At 43.9% G+C, this 17825-nt stretch overlaps 1 protein-coding gene across 2 annotated transcripts; it reads right to left on the reverse strand.

The window, feature by feature from the left end:
* Positions 1-9986: 9986 nt before the first annotated feature.
* Positions 9987-12514, reverse strand: LOC127293744 (uncharacterized). 2 transcript variants are annotated; one of them, XR_011742768.1, is made up of 5 exons: positions 12269-12514; positions 11844-12172; positions 11553-11754; positions 10677-10955; positions 9987-10258 (listed from the first exon to the last, which is right to left on the reverse strand). XR_011742768.1 is itself a non-coding variant. In XM_051323390.2 (5 exons), the coding sequence occupies exons 2-4, from the start codon at positions 12054-12056 to the stop codon at positions 10839-10841; spliced, it is 537 nt and encodes a 178-aa protein (XP_051179350.1). In that variant the 5' UTR covers positions 12057-12172; positions 12269-12514; the 3' UTR covers positions 9987-10258; positions 10677-10838. The 2 variants fall into 2 exon arrangements, 1 of the variants encoding a protein (XP_051179350.1); XM_051323390.2 differs by having other exon boundaries at positions 11839-12172.
* Between the last annotated feature and the right edge of the window lie 5311 nt (positions 12515-17825).

Below are 17825 nucleotides of genomic sequence, written 5' to 3' on the forward strand. Positions count from 1 at the left end.
AATGAGAAATAAAAGGCAGAATCTGTCAAAACAGAACAGTCCGTAAAGACAAATTTTTTAGAGGCACTTAACAGGCTCAGATGAAAAAGCTCAAAACTAATGAAAGTTGCATACATATCTGAGGATCACGCATGAAAATGTGCAGCATTTTACGAGTTTCCTACAGAGAGAACTACTCAAATTCGTGACAGGTAGAAATCTGTTTCTGCGCAGGAATCCAAATCGAGTATCAACTTTACTATTAGAGACTTTACTTGGCACAACAATATGATAAGGAGAGGATGCTACAGTAGTAACAACTTCCAAGACACAACAAAGCAGTAATAAAAACATACATGGGTTATCTCCCAAGAAGTGCTTTCTTTATAGCCATTAAGATGGGCTCAGTAATTTTAATGATGCTCTCGCAAGAAATAAGAGTTGAAGCAAAAGAGAGCATCAAAAGCAAATAAGAAACACTTTTAAGTCTAACCCACTTCCTATGAAAAGGAATCTTGTAAATAAACAAGTCATGTAAGCATAATGCAATAAGTATAGGAAAACAAGACAAGCGCAACTTCATGATTTTAAGCAAAAAGAGAGGTGTTTTAGTAACATGAAAATACCTACAACCATATTTTCCTCTCTCATAAAGATTTTCAGTAGCATCATGAACAAACTCAACAATATAACTATCACATGAAACATTCTTATCATGAGCTACATGCATAAAATTATTACTCTCCACATAAGCATAGTCATTACTATTAATTGTAGTGGGAGCAAATCCAATAAGATAGCTATCATTATTATTCTCATCACCATAATCATCATATATAGGAGGCATAATGTAATCATAATTAATTTTCTCCTCAATAGTAGGTGGACTGAAAATATGATAGTCATCATTGTAACCATCATATATAGGAGGTAAAGTATCATCAAAGTAAATTTTCTCCTCCATGCTTGGGTGACTAAAACTATCACAACCAGCTTCCCCAAGCTTAGACTTTTCCATAGCATTAGCAACAATGGTGTTCAAAGCATTCATACTAATAACATTGCCATTAGCATGCATATAAAGTTCCATAGGTTTTTTAATTTTCTCTTCAAACACCTCATGTCCTAACTCAAGATAAATACTATAAAGATCTCTAATATTTTTGTTGTTTTCCATTAAGCCTAACTAGTGAAGTCACACAACTTAGTGTTCTCATCAGTACTCATTTTAGCAGTAATAAAGACAAGTAAAGCAAACTAAATAAAGTAAGTAAAACAAGTAACTATTTTTTTTGTGTTTTTGATATAAGAAAGCAAACAAAACAGAAAATAAAATAAAGTAAAGCAATACAATAAACAAAGTAAAGATATTGGATGTGAGAGACTCCCCTTGCAGCGTGTCTTGATCTCCCCGGCAACGGCGCCAGAAAAAGAGTTTGATAACGCGTGAAGCACGCGTCCGTTGGGAACCCCAAGAGGAAGGTGTGATGCGTACAGCAGCAAGTTTTCCCTCAGTAAGAAACCAAGGTTATCGAACCAGTAGGAGATGAAGGCCACGTGAAGGTTGTTGGCGGAGGAGTGTAGTGCGGCGCAACACCAGGGATTCCGGCGCCAACGTGGAACCTGCACAACACAATCAAAATACTTTGCCCCAACTTAACAGTGAGGTTGTCAATCTCACCGGCTTGCTGTAAACAAAGGATTATACGTATGGTGTGGAGAATGATGTTTGCTTGTAGAAAACAACAGAGAACAGAGATTGCAGTTGATTGTATTCAGATGTAAAAGAATGGACCGGGGTCCACAGTTCACTAGTGGTGTCTCTCCCATAAGATAAATAGCATGTTGGGTGAACAAATTACAGTTGGGCAATTGATAAATAGAGATGCATATACATATCATGATGATTACTATGATATTTAATCAGGGTATTACGACAAAGTACATAGACCGCTATCCAGCATGCATCTATGCCTAAAAAGTCCACCTTCGGGTTAGCATCCGCACCCCTTCCAGTATTAAGTTGCAAACAATAGACAATTGCATTAAGTATGGTGCGTAATGTAATCAACACAAATATCCTTAGACAAAGCATTGATGTTTTATCCCTAGTGGCAACAGCACATCCACAACCTTAGAACTTTCTGTCACACGTCCTGCATTCAATGGAGGCATGAACCCACTATCGAGCATAAATACTCCCTCTTGGAGTCACAAGTATCAACTTGGCCAGAGCCTCTACTAGCAACGGAGAGCATGCAAGAACATAAACAACACATATATGATAGATTGATAATCAACTTGACATATTATTCAATATTCATCGGATCCCAACAAACACAACATGTAGCATTACAAATAGATGATCATGATCATGATAGGCAGCTCACAAGATCTAACATGATAGCACAATGAGGAGAAGACAACCATCTAGCTACTGCTATGGACCCATAGTCCAAGGATGAACTACTCACGCATCAATCCGGAGGCGGGCATGGTGATGTAGAGCCCTCCGGTGATGATTCCCCTCTCCGGCAGGGTGCCGGAGGTGATCTCCTGAATCCCCCGAGATGGGATTGGCGGCGGCGGCATCTCTGGAACTTTTTCCGTATCGTGGCTCTCGGTAATAGGGTTTTTGCGACGGAGAGTTTAAGTAGGCGGAAGGGCAGAGTCGGGGGGCGCTCGAGGGGCCCACACCATAGGCCAGCGCGGGCCCCTCCTTGGCCGCGCCGCCCTATGGTGTGGCCACCTCGTGGCCCCACTCCGTATCTCCTTCGGTCTTCTGGAAACTCCGTGGAAAAATATAGACCCTGGGCGTTAATTTCGTCCAATTCCGAGAATATTTCCTGTGTAGGATTTCTGAAACCAAAAACATCACAAAACAGGAACTGGCGCTTCAGCATCTCGTTAATAGGTTAGTGCCTGAAAATGCATATAAATGATGTAAAGTGTGTATAAAACATGTGAGTATTGTCATAAAACTAGCGTGGAACATAAGAAATTATAGATACGTTTGAGACGTATCAATGGCTATAAAGAAAGCACTTCTTGGGAGATAGCCCATGTTTTATTTTGCTACTGTTTTGTTGTGTCTTGGAAGTTGTTACTACTGTAGCAACCTCTCCTTATCTTTACTTTATTGCATTGTTGTGCCAAGTAAAGTCTTTGATAGTAAGGTTGATACTAGATTTGGATTACTGCGCAGAAACAAATTTCTTGCTGTCACGAATTTGAGTAGGTCTCTCTGTAGGTAACTCGGAAAAATCAGCGAAAATTCATGAGTGATCCTCAGATATGTACGCAACTTTCATTCAATTTGAGCTTCTTCATCTGAGCACGTTAAGTGCCTCTAAAAATTTCGTCTTTACGGACTGTTCTGTTTTGACAGATTCTGCCTTTTATTTCACATTGCCTCTTTTGCTATGTTGAATGGATTTCTTTGTTCCATTAACTTTCAGTAGCTTTGGGTAATGTCCAGAAGTGTTAAGAATAATTGTGTCCTCTCTGAACATGTGAATTTTTGATTATGCACTAACCCTCTAATGAGATTGTTTTGAGTTTGGTGTGAAGGAAGTTTTCAAGGGTCAAGAGAGGAGGATGATATGATATGATCAAGAAGAGTGAAAAGTCTAAGCTTGGGGATGCCCCCGTGGTTCATCCCTGCATATTTCAAGAAGACTCAAGCGTCTAAGCTTGGGGATGCCCAAAGCATCCCCTTCTTCATCAACAACTTATCAGGTCACCTCTAGTGAAACTATATTTTAATTCCGTCACATCTTATGCACTTTACTTGGAGCGTCTGTGTGCTTTTATTTTCGTTTTGTTATTTTCATTCTCTGAATAAATTGGATCCTATCATGCTTGTGTGGGAGAGAGACACGCTCCGCTTTTTCATATGAACACTTGTGTTCTTAGTTTTACCTTTAATGTTCATGGCGAAGGTCGAAACTGCTTCGTTAATTGCTATTTGGTTGGAAACAGAAAATGCTTCATGTGGTAATTGGTATATTGTCTTGAATAATTTGATACTTGGCAATTGTTGTGCTCAAATAGATCATGTTTAAGCTCTTGCATCATGTACTTTGCACCTATTAATGAAGAACTACCATAGAGCTTGTTGAAATTTGGTTTGCATGATTGGTCTCTCTAAAGTCTAGATATTTTCTGGTGAAGTGTTTGAACAACAAGGAAGACAGTGTAGAGTCTTGTAATGCTTGCAATATGTTCTTATGTAAGTTTTGCTGTACCGGTTCATACTTGTGTTTGCTTCAAACAACCTTGCTAGCCAAAGCCTTGTACTGAGAGGAAATACTTCTCGTGCATCCAAACCTTGAGCCAAAACCTATGCCATTTGTGTCCACCATACCTACCTACTATGTGGTATTTCTCTGCCATTCCAAAGTAAATTACTTGAGTGCTACCTTCAAAATTTCATTCTTTGTCTTTGCAATACAAAGCTCATGGGAAAATAGCCTTAAAAACTATTGTGGTAAAGAATATGTAGCTTATGTATCTTGTTTCTTATAAGTTGCTTGTTGAGCGGTAACCATGTTTCTGGGGACGCCATCAACTATTACACCTTTGTTGAATATCATGTGAGTTGCTATGCATGTTCGTCTTGTCTGAAGTAAGGGCGATTTATCATGATCAAATGGTTTGAGTATGCATATTGTTAGAGAAGAACATTGGGCCGCTAACTAAAGCCATGAATCATGGTGGAAGTTTCAGTTTGGACACTAATCCTCAATCTCTTATGAGAATATTATCTGTTGTTGAATGCTTATGCATTAAAGAGGAGTCCATTATCTGTTTTCTATGTTGTCCCGGTATGGATGTCCTTAGTTGAGATCTATCAAAAACGAGAAATCAAATGCGATTTATCTCCTTGGACCTTTGTACAGGCGGCATAGAGGTACCCCTTTGTGACACTTGGTTGAAACATATGTTATGCAATGATAATCCATGTAAATCCAAGCTAATTAGGACAAGGTGCAAGCACTCTTGGTATTCTATGCATGAGGCTTGCAACTTATAGGATGTCTTATGCATAACACATATGAATTATTACTACCGTTGACAAAATTGTTTCTATGTTTTCAAAATAAAAGCTCTAGCACAAAAATAGTAATCCATGCTTCCCTCTGCAAAGGGCCATTCTTCTACTTTATGTTGAGTCAGTTTACCTACTTCTTTCTATCTTAGAAGCAAACACTTGTGTCAACTGTGTGCATTAATTCCTACATACTTCCTTATTTGCATTCATCATATTACTTTGTGTTGACAATTATCCATGAGATATACATGTTGAAGTTGAAAGCAACTGCTGAAACTTATATCTTCCTTTGTGTTGCTTCAAAACTTTCTACTAAGAATTTATTGCTTTATGAGTTAACTCCTATGCAAGTCTTATTAATGCTTGTCTTGAAAGTACTATTCATGAAAAGTCTTTGCTATATGATTCAGTTGTTTAGTCATTGTCTTTACCATTGCTTCGAATCACTTCATTCATCTCATATGCTTTACAATAGTATTGATCAAGATTATGATAGTAGCATGTCACTTCAGAAATTATCCTTGTTATCGTTTACCTACTCGAGGGCGAGTAGGAACTAAGCTTGGGGATGCTTGATACGTCTCCAACGTATCTATAATTTCTGATGTTCCATGCTAGTTTTATGACAATACCTACATGTTTTGCTCATACTTTATATCGTTTTGATGCATTTTCCGGAACTAACCTATTAACAAGATGCCGAAGTGCCAGTTCCTGTTTTCTGTTGTTTTTGGTTCCAGAAAGGCTGTTCGGGCAATATTCTCGGAATTGGACGAAACAAAATCCAAACATCTTATTTCACTGAGACGGACCAGAACACCGAAGGGGAGCCGGAGAGGAGGCCCAGGGCCCCCACACCATAAGGCGGCGCGGGTGCCCCCCTGGCCGCGCCCAGATGTGGGGAGGGAGCCCCCTGGCTCCCCCGATGTCGCCTCTTTGCCTATATAATCTCCCGTGACGTGAAAACCCTACAACAATTGACGAAACTCCAGAAAGACTCCAGGGACGCCGCCGCCATCGCGAAACTCCGTTTCGGGGGACAGAAGTCTCTGTTCCGGCACTCCACCGGGACGGGGAATTGCCCCCGGAGTCATCTCCATCGACATGACTGCCATCTTCATCGCCGTTGCTGTCTCCCATGATGAGGAGGGAGTAGTTCTCTCCCGAGGCTGAGGGCTCTACCGGTAGCTATGTGGTTCATCTCTCTCTCCCATGGTGTGATCTTTATGCGATCATGAGCTTTGTATCACTATTAATCTATGTGCTACTCTAGTGATGTTATTAAAGTAGTCTATTCCTCCTCCATGATGTAAAGTTGACAGTGTGTGCATCATGTAGTACTTGGCGTAGGTTATGATTGTAATCTCTTATAGATTATGAAGTTAACTATTACTATGGTAGTATTGATGTGATCTATTCCCCCTTTCATAGCTATTGTCGACAGTGTGTATGCTATGTTAGTACTCGGTCTAAATTGCAACGGTCTATTATGCACTCTAGAGGTTACTCTAATATGAATTCCGGATGTTGTGGAGCTTGTTTACTCCGGCTTGAGGTGTGCTCTTGTAGCCCTACACAATGAATGGTGTTTGTTATCCAACAAGAGAGTGTAGAAAGTAGCATTTATTTATTCAGTTATGTGATCATTGTTGAGAGTGTCCACTAGTGAAAGTATGATCCCTAGGCCTTGTTTCTAAGTATTGAAACACCGTTTCCAACAAGTTCTGCTACATGTTCGCTTGCTGCCATTTTTATTTCAGATTGCAATTACTACTTATAATCATCCATATTACTTGTATTTCACTATCTCTTCGCCGAACTAGTGCACCTATACATCTGACAAGTGTATTAGGTGTGTTGGGGACACAAGAGACTTCTTGTATCTTAATTGCAGGGTTGCTTGAGAGGGATATCCTTGACCTCTACCTCCCTGAGTTCGATAAACCTTGGGTGATTCACTTAAGAGAAACTTGTTGCTGTTCTACAAACCTCTGCTCTTGGAGGCCCAACACTGTCTACAGGAATAGAAGCGTGCGTAGACATCACACAACATGTAGCATTACAAATAGATGATCTTGATCATGATAGGCAGCTCACAAGATCTAAACATGATAGCACAAGAGGAGAAGACAACCATCTAGCTACTGCTATGGACCCATAGTCCAAGTATGAACTACTCACGCATCAGTCCGGAGGCGGGCATGGTGGTGTAGAGCCCTCCGGTGATGATTCCCCTCTCCGGCAGGGTGCCGGAGGCGATCTCTAGAATCCCCCGAGATGGGATTGGCGGCGGCGGCATCTCAGTAACTTTTCTCGTATCGTGGCTCTCGGTCATAGGGTTTTCGCAATGGAGAGATTATATAGGCGAAGGGGCAGAGTCGGGGGACGCTCGAGGGGCCCACCCCATAGGGCAGCGCGGCCAGGGGTGGGGCCGCGCCCCCTAGGGTGTGGCCGCCTCGTCGCCCCTCTTCGTCTCCTCTTCGGACTTCTGGAAGGCTCCGTGGAAAATAAGACCGTGGGCTTTTGTTTCATCCAATTCCGAGAATATTTCCTGTGTAGGATTTCTGAAACCAAAAACAGCAGAAAACAGGAACTGGCGCTTCGACATCTTGTTAATAGGTTAGTGCCGAAAAATGCATCAAAATGATATAAAGTGTATATAAAACATGTGAGTATTGTCATATAACTAGCATGGAACATAATAAATTATAGATACGTTTGAGACGTATCAGCCTCTAATTTGGTTTGCATATTTTACGTGGTTTAGGGTTTTCGAGTAAGATCCAATCTACCTACGAACATGAACCACAACGGTGATACTAGTGTTGACAATAGAAAGTGCAAATTGGAATCTTCACTATGGTGGGAGAGACAGACACCCGCAAAGCCACTTATGCAATACAATTTGCATTTCAAGCGTGGAGCAAGTCTCATGAGACGCGGTCATGTAAAGTTAGCCCGGGCCGCTTCATCCCACCATCCCGCAAGATGCAAAGTACACAAACTAAAGCAACAAAAGCATCAACGCCCACAAAACCATTGTGTTCTACTCGTGCAACCGATCTATGCATAGACATGGCTTTGATACCACTGATGGGGTTCGTAGCATAGAAAACAAAAAATTTCCTACCGCAAGACGAATAAATCCAAGATCTAATCTATGGAACACCCAAGATCTAATCTACAAGATCAGAGCAACGAGATTGATGTGAGACTAACTGTTGAGGGTGCTCCTCGGCAATGCCCTCCGATAGGGGCTTAGGGTTGATGGAATCCTGCAAGCTGACACGAGACATCGGTTCACAGACAAGCGGGGAGAGCGATTTACCCAGGTTCGGGGCCCTCGATGAGGTAAAACCCTTACGTCCTGCCTGTCTGTTCTTGATTATGATGATAATGGGTTGCAATGGGGTGCCGAATAGTTCGGCTGAGATCTCGTCAAGATGGCTAAATACTAGGGTAACCTAGCTCTAAGCTTCTGTTGGCTAAGATCGCTAATATTGATTGTGTCCCTTGATAGCCCCTCTCCTGGCCTTTATATAGGAGGCCAGGTCTCGAGAGGTCTAATCGGGTACGACTAGGTTTACAGTAGATTTATCTCTAAACTTTCCTTGTTCGGCTCCTTCCGTGTCTTGTACTCCAAGGAATCTTCCGTCGCACCGTCCTAGTGGCCCACCTTGCCATCGAGTGCCTTCATGGGCCTCCAACTAGGAAATACAGGATAGGGCAACATTGGTTACCCGAAGGGTAATGCCCACGTCAGTAGCCCCCGAGTGTCTAGCCGAAGGTAGTTCGGGTAGAGACTAAAGCATGCCTCCACCCAATGTTCTTCTCCTTAATTGTTTTTATTCTTCTTGAATCTGCATCATCTTCTTCTATCGGGTGCGCGCCAGCGCTCCCGATGGGAGTAGCCCCCGAGTCTAGGTGCGGATGCTTGCAATCCGTGCGTAGACTCAAGTTGTACCACTCGAACATTTTGCTCTGCCGAAGTTTTTCCGCGAGTCTTCGTAGGTCATCCGATATATTTTCCTCATGCAAGGGATAACGAGTAACGTGCCCAACTTTTGCTGGTTAACTACCGATGGCAAAACAACGTTACCCTACACAAAATCAAGTCCCCGGGCATGATCCTGGAGTGCAAAAAAGTTTATGTCGGGTGCGCGTCCAGCGCTCCCGATGGGAGTAGCCCCCGAGTCTGGGCACGGGTGTTTGCAACCGGGTGTAGACTCAGGTCGAGCAATCATCTCTTCCTTCAAGGCTTATTTCTTCGAATCTTCATTCTGTCGGGTGCGCGTTCAGCGCTCCCGATGGGAGTAGCCCCCGAGTCTAGGTGTGGATGCTTGCAATCCGTGCGTAGACTCAAGTTGACCATCCGATACCTTTTTATTCCTTCGAATGCTTTGAGCATTCCTCATGACGTCATTGATGACGCTTTACTAGTATCTTGATTTTGACTGACAGGACGCATCCTGCTGGGCGTATTCTTTCTTTGTCTGGCCCTTTTCGCACAGTTACCAAGGCGTCTCCTCGATTTCTGCAATCTTTAATAGAAAAGACCCACTGAATGAACCGGTAGCAACGACACGTGCCTACACAGCTCTCAAGTTCTCCTTAAAATCTCCAAAGGGCGAAAATCCCTAATCTTCTCCCACATTTTCCGTAGCATCTTCTCGTTCTTCTCCTTCTTCCACTACTAAGGAAAGGCTTACCACCGGCACATTGAAAAGGCTTACCGCCGGCGTTTTCGCGTTCGCCGGCGATCACCTCGCCGGTGGTAATGCCTTACCGCTGGCACCTTTATTTTCGCCGGTGGTAACATGCAATTATCCCCGGCGTCTTCGCATATTCGCCAGGGGTATCTAGTACCACAGGCACATGATTCATATTTGTATGCGCCGGCAGTAGATATTTAAAGAACTAAAAAAAATCAGTTACCGCTGGCAACCAAGGCAAAGCGCCGGCAGTAATGAATTTAAGAAACAAAAAAAAGATTTTACAAATTACAAATAAACTCATATATATTCTATCCGTTACAAATTTAGCTAGTTTCAAGATTCAAAATTCTGGCCACGTCAGTCACGCCCAAAACTCAGGTAGATCGTCAGAACTCCTCTTTGCGCTCCTAGGTCGATCGCTGCGCCACCGTCACTCGTGAAGAGCTCCGCATCCTCGCCATGCTCATGTCCCAGTCCTCGGCAGCTCATCATGATCCTCCGCAGCTTGCCGCTAAAAACAACAAACAGCAGGCACATATTATTCCATCTATGCGCACAAGCATTCATTGAGCTGAAAGCAAATATCCATCTATGCATGTTCGCTTTCCCTACTATCTACACAAATATGCATACTGCTCGAAAAAGGAAACAATTTTAAGCAAGAAATTATGCAAAACCTGTGTATCGGTTCAAACAACGAGTTCACCAAAAAGAGCAATCAAGAATGTCTAGAATAACATCAGAGAATAGGACATCTATGAACAAAACATCATACTGCAATGAGCAATCAAGGAGTAAATAGCTAATTGCATTAAGGCCAGCTAGTGGATTTTTTCATGCTACGGGCAGAGCAGCAATGAGCAGAGCACTGTGATTATGAGTGTCAAAGAACAACTAACTGACGTCTTGCGGAGGAGGATTGGACTGACCTAGGTTGGGGGAAGCAGCAAGCAGCCAGGCCGGGCTCGACGGTGTCCTCCTGGTGGCCTTCAGCATCTTGGTGCAGATGCGGTAGGCGTCGGCTAGACTGAACCGCGACGGCCCATGAACCGACCCAGCTCCCAGCTACGATGCGCGTGAGCAGGTGACTGCTAGCGGTCGCAATCGCCGGACCAAGGGTCGCATCTGCACAAGCTTCTTTCAAAGTTTCCCTGGAGGCTCCCTCCGCTGCAGACTCCCTGACCTCCAAATAACCAGGAGGAAGAGTCCTGTTGATGCAACCTTGATTAGAATAATTAACCAGCACCAAATCACATACTGGAGGAATCGTCACAAGAAAAACAACATCTCCGTATAAATTAGATCAAAAAGCATGCATAATTACAAAAAACCCAAACAAAATTGAGGGGATTTCGTTGCTGTTTGCCACTGGATTAATAAGAAATCTCAAGATCAAATGCAAGCACTATATTAACTGTTTTCCTGACCCGAGTTTTCGACAAATATTCAGAGCAATAACTACAGATCTAGCTAAGACATGACAAGTAAGGTGCACCACTTATTAAGGAATGAATCACATACTGTAAAGTGTGAAATATCTGTACCAATAGACATTAGACAACGAGTTTCCACGTACAAAAGATATCATATGCAGCACAAAAGAACAACAATCATGGGACTATGCATATTCATCACCACTTTTCTTAACCATTGACATTTCGTAGAATTAGGACATGAGCGGCTACTCCAAACAAAACATGTTTTGTGGCTGCAGTACTAGTCCATCAGTATAACATCCATTGGGTGCTTTGCGGAAACAAACACTTGAGGCGCACAAGAGAACACTTTACATGAGAGATTGATACCTCCATATATGTCAGGAACAGCATGATGACGACAACCAACAATAGTCTCTTGGCTCGCGTGGCTCTCTCGGCTCTTGGCGTGGGCGACGGGCAGGCTTGAGCAGGATGGCACAACGCCGCTGATCTTGGTGCCGGCAAGATCGCCGACCCGCCAGCGATCCGCTCAATCTCTCCCCCAACATGTGTTCCAGAAAACGTGTGTCTGCGAATGTGCAGGAACAAGCAGTCACACAGGCTACCCAAATCTGAAGGTAAAATGGCAAGTGCAGGCAGATTAGAGATGGACCTCACCGAACAGGTGCTAAGTTGGGGGGATGGCAGCGGGACGGAGCAGTAGGTCGGGGACGTCGCCGGACGCCGGCAGCCGCAGATCGGGGAGGTTGTCCAGGAGGTCGCCGACGGCCGCAGCTCCGGGACGGAGACCACCATCTCCTCCTTGACTCCCCGCGGCGAGCTCCACGGTGGCGCGATGCGGACGCCATGGAGAAGGTCCTCCACCTCCATCGCCGGCGACGGCGAGGATCAGCACCGGGGCGCGCGGGAATCAAAGGGCTGGAGGGAGGGGATTTGGTGGCTGTGGGTGGGTGCTGAACCTGGTGATGAACCTGGCTGGCTGGTTCCTGCGAGCGGAAATCAGCGAGCGCACAGGTCAGATCCGGCCTTGGTGCGGCGGAATCGGCGGCGAATCAGGGTGGATTCGGGCGGCGGAGGCTCACCTGCATGCGTGGGCGGAGGAGGAGGGAGCGTGTTCGTGCGTGTGGGGAAAGCAGAAGGAGGAGGAGACGGGAGCGACCAGATCCGGTGAGCAGGCGAAGGGGCTTCGGCGGCCCGGCGAACTTGGCTGCTATCATCTCAATCAGGTGGTGCGGGCAAGGGGATGCGCCCGCGGTGAGGCCGTCGCCGCCACGTCTGGGTGGGGAGGAAATTGGGATGTAGGAGCGACTTGTGTGTGTGGCGACGAGGGTGCGTCGTGCGTGTGTAGGGTGTGGGGTGGAGAAATCCAAGATGAGTAAATACCCCCGGCGAAAACGAAACACGGACGCGGGCGGTAATTTCGGCCCAAATGGCTCACAGCAGCCCACGTTAGCACTGGCACGTGCAAGTCCATTTCGCCGGCGGTAGTTAATTTACCCCTGGCATCTTCGAGACAAACTCGCCGGCGGTAAGCAGAGGCCCATCCAGATGCTCTTAGTCCACCTTACCGCTGGCTGTTCCAATCCTGATTCGCCGGCGGTAAGTGCCCTATCCCTGGCGACCTGAAATCAACTTGCCGGCGGTAACGTGAGGCGACCCTGGAAGACCTTACCGCCGGCATCTTGGAATCGTACTCGCCGGCGGTAAGGAGTGCGGCTATAAGCCTTTTCCTAGTAGTGTTCCTCCCTTCGCTACTGCTGCGCCGCCACCACTGCTTTTCCGATCTTCCCCAGATCTCGCTATGGTGAAGAAAAAGAGCCTTACTGCCGCCGCCAGTTCTACTAGCGGAGGCGCCGCCGCCAAATCTTCCTCGAACCTTCCGAAAGGGAGCGCCCCGGACGCTCCTCCCCCTGCTCCGGCGCCGCCAGCGCCGCCAAGTTCGGTAGCCAAACCCGGAGATTGGATAGCGTCAACCATCACCAAGCGCGACGAGAAGAGATCCCGAAGCCTGGGATTAATCTCCTCTGACGAGGGGAATGTGATCTTTCCAGGTGCGATTTCTCGGCCTAATCCCCCTGCTGGCTTTACCGTGATGTTCTTGTCTTTCCTATACCGGGGTCTTTCGCTTCCTGCTCATGAGTTCCTTCTTCATCTTCTGCGGACTTACGAAATCCAACTGTGGCAACTTACCCCTAACTCAATCCTTCACGTTGCCGTGTTCATTACCCTCTGCGAGGCGTTTTTGGGCATTGAGCCTCATTTTGGATTGTTGATACGTCTCCGACGTATCGATAATTTCTTATGTTCCATGCCACATTATTGATGATATCTACATGTTTTATGCATACTTTATGTCATTATTATGCGTTTTCCGGAACTAACCTATTGACGAGATGCCGAAGGGCCAGTTCCTGTTTTCTGCTGTTTTTGGTTTCAGAAATCCTAGTAAGGAAATATTCTCGGAATCGGACGAAATCAACGCCCAGCATCCTATTTTTCCACGAAGCTTCCAGAAGTCCGAAGGGGAAACGAAGTGGGGCCACGAGGTGGGGACACAGTAGGGCGGCGCGGCCCAAGCCCTGGCCGCGCCGGCCTAGTGTGTGGCCCCACCAGGACTCCACCGACCTTGCCCTTCCGCCTACTTAAAGTCTCCGTCGCGAAAACCCTACCACGTTCGACGAAACCAGATAAAACCTTCCAGAGCCGCCGCCATCGCGAAGCCAAGATCTGGGGGACAGGAGTCTCTGTTCCGGCACGCTGCCGAGACGGGGAAGTGCCCCCGGAAGGCTTCTCCATCGACACCACCGCCATCTTCATCAACGCTTTTGTCTCCCATGAGGAGGGAGTAGTTCTCCATCGAGGCTCGGGGCTGTACCAGTAGCTATGTGGTTCATCTCTATCCTATGTACTTCAATACAATAATCTCATGAGCTGCCTTACATGATTGAGATTCATATGATGATGGTTGTAATCTAGATGTCATTATGCTAGTCAAGTGGATTTTACTTATGTGATCTCCGGAGACTCCTTATCCCACGTGTGTAAAGGTGACAGTGTGTGCACCGTGTGGGTCTCTTAGGCTATATTTCACAGAATACTTATTCACTGTTATGAATGGCATAGTGAAGTGCTTATTTATATCTCTTTATGATTGCAATGTGTTTTGTATCACAATTTATCTGCGTGCTACTCTAGTGATGTTATTAAAGTAGTTTATTCCTCCTGCACGGTGTAATGGTGACAGTGTGTGCATCGTGTAGTACTTGGCGTAGGCTATGATTGTGATCTCTTGTAGATTATGAAGTTAACTATTGCTATGATAGTATTGATGTGACCTATTCCTCCTTTCGTAGTGTGAAGGTGACAGTGTGCATGCTATGTTAGTACTTGGTTTGGTTATGTTGATCTGTCATGCACTCTAAGGTTCTTTAAATATGAACATTGAATATTGTGGAGCTTGTTAACTTCGGCATTGAGGGTTCGTGTAATCCTACACAGTTAGTGGTGTTCATCATCCAACAAGAGGGTGTAGAGTCTAGCATCTATTTATTTATTCTGTTATGTGATCAATGTTGAGAGTGTCCACTAGTGAAAGTATGATCGCTAGGCCTTGTTCCTAAATACTGCTATCGCTGCTTGTTTACTGTTTTACTGCATCTTTACTTCCTGCAATATTACTACCATCAACTGCACGCCAGCAAGCACTTTTCTGGCGCCGTACTACTGCTCATATTCATTCATACCACCTGTATTTCACTATCTCTTCGCCGAACTAGTGCACCTATTAGGTGTGTTGGGGACACAAGAGACTTCTTGCTTTGTGGTTGCAGGGTTGCATGAGAGGGATATCTTTGACCTCTTCCTCCCTGAGTTCGATAAACCTTGGGTGATCCACTTAAGGGAAACTTGCTGCTGTTCTACAAACCTCTGCTCTTGGAGGCCCAACACTGTCTACAAGAATAGAAGCACCCGTAGACATCAAGCACTTTTCTGGCGCCGTTGCCGGGGAGGAAAGGTAAAAGGCACTCATACTACGGTCCCAGGTAATAAGTACTTTTCTGTTGCTGTTGTGTGTGTGCTCGAAGCTATTTCCTTTAGATCCTGCAATTGCATCTTTTTGTTTCTTGTTTACACTAGTTTGGCATAATGGACAACAATGAGCTTCTTATTCTATTTCCTGATTTAAGACATGGATGGTTTGATGCGAAAATTAAAAAACCCATGGAACATATTAGTATGAACACTTTGAATACCATTGTTGCTAATGATATAGAAAGTTCTAAGCTTGGGGAAGCTGGTTCTGATGAGCATGATCTTTTTAGTCCCCCAAGCATTGAGGAGAAAATTTACTTTGATGATACTTTGCCTCCTATTTATGATGATATTAATGATATTGGTCTTTTGGTGCCGCCTACTATGGAGGATAAGTTTAATTATGATTACAATATGCCTCCTATATTTGATGATGAGAATAATAATGATAGCTACTTTGTTGAATTTGCTCCCACTACAACTAATAAAATTGATTATGCTTATGTGGAGAGTAATGATACTTTTATGCATGTGAATAAGAATGCTTTATGTGATACTTATATTGTTGAGTTTGTTCATGATGCTACTGAAAATTATTATGAGAGAGGAAAATATGGTTGTAGAAGTTTTCATGTTACTAAAACACCTCTCTATATGTTGAGAATCTTGAAGTTACTCGTGTTTTATCTTCCTATGCTTGTGCTTGTTACTTTGCTCTTCATGAACTTGTTTATTTACAAGATTCCTATGCATAGGAAGCATGTTAGACTTAAATTTGTTTTGAATTTGCTTCTTGATGCTCTCTTTTGCTTCAACTACTATTTCTTGGGAGTGCATCATTGAAATTGCTGAGCCCATCTTAATGGCTATAAAGAAAGCACTTCTTGGGAGATAACCCATGTGTTTATTTTGCTACAGTACTTTTGTTTTATATTTGAGTCTTGGAAGTTGTTAATACTGTAGCAACCTCTCCTTATCTTATTTTATTGCATTGTTGTGCCAAGTGAAGTCTTTGATAGTAATGTTGATACTAGATTTGGATTACTGCGCAGAAACAGATTTCTGTCTGTCATGAATCTGGGCAGAATTCTCTGTAGGTAACTCAGAAAAATCTGCCAATTTACGTGCGTGATCCTCATATATGTACGCAACTTTCATTCAATTTGGGCATTTTCATCTGAGCAAGTTTGGTGCCACTTTAAAATTCATCTTTACGGACTGTTCTGTTTTGACAGATTCTGCCTTTTATTTCGCATTGCCTCTTTTGCTGTGTTGGATGGATTTCTTTGTTCCATTAACTTCCAGTAGCTTTGTGCAATGTCCAGAAGTGTTAAGAATGATTGTGTTATCTCTGAACATGTGAATTTTTTATTATGCACAAACCCTCTAATGAGTTTGTTTCGAGTTTGGTGTGGAGGAAGTTTTCAAGGGTCAAGAGAGGAGGATGATATACTATGATCAAGAAGAGTGAAAAGTCTAAGCTTGGGGATGCCCCCGTGGTTCATCCCTGCATATTTCAAGAAGACTCAAGCGTCTAAGCTTGGGGATGCCCAAGGCATCCCCTTCTTCATCGACAACTTATCAGGTTTCTTCTCTTGAAACTATATTTTTATTCGGTCACATCTTATGTACTTTACTTGGAGCATCTGTGTGCTTTTATTTTTGTTTTGTTATTTTCATTCTCTGAATAAAATGCTTGTGTGGGAGAGAGACACGCTCCGCTGGTTCATATGAACACATGTGTTCTTAGCTTTTAATGTTCATGGCGAAGGTTGAAACTGCTTCGTTAATTGTTATATGGTTGGAAACGGGAAATGCTACATGTAGTAATTGATAAAATGTCTTGGATAATGTGATACTTGGCAATTGTTGTGCTCATGTTTAAGCTCTTGCATCATATACCTTGCACCTATTAATGAAGAAATACATAGAGCTTGCTAAAATTTGGTTTGCATAATTGGTCTCTCTAAGGTCTAGATAATTTCTAGTAAAGAGTTTGAACAACAAGGAGGACGGTGTAGAGTCTTATAATGTTTACAATATGTCTTTTATGTGAGTTTTGCTGCACCGGTTCATCCTTGTGTTTGTTTCAAATATCCTTGCTAGCCTAAGCCTTGTATCGAGAGGGAATACTTCTCATGCATCCAAAATCCTTGAGCCAACCACTATGCCATTTGTGTCCACCATACCTACCTACTACATGGTATTTCTCCGCCATTCCAAAGTAAATTGCTTGAGTGCTACCTTTAAATAATTCAAAATTTATCACCTCTGATTTGTGTCAATGTTTAATAGCTCATGAGGAAGTATGTGGTGTTTATCTTTCAATCTTGTTGGGCAACTTTCACCAATGGACTAGTGGCTTCATCCGCTTATCCAATAACTTTGCAAAAAGAGCTGGCAATGGGATTTCCAGTCCCAAATTAATTAACAAAAATAGACACTCCTCCATGGTATGTGATTGTTGGACGGCACCCGAAGGATTCGGTTAGCCATGGCTTGAGAAAGCAAAGGTGGGGAGGAGTGTCATCATAATAAAACTAAAATAAAAAGGCACTCCTTCATGGTATGAGATTGTTGGCAGGCACCCGAGGATTCGGTTAGCCA

This window comes from Lolium perenne, chromosome 4 (genome assembly GCF_019359855.2).
Source record: "Lolium perenne isolate Kyuss_39 chromosome 4, Kyuss_2.0, whole genome shotgun sequence".
NCBI classification, from domain to species: Eukaryota; Viridiplantae; Streptophyta; class Magnoliopsida; order Poales; family Poaceae; genus Lolium; species Lolium perenne.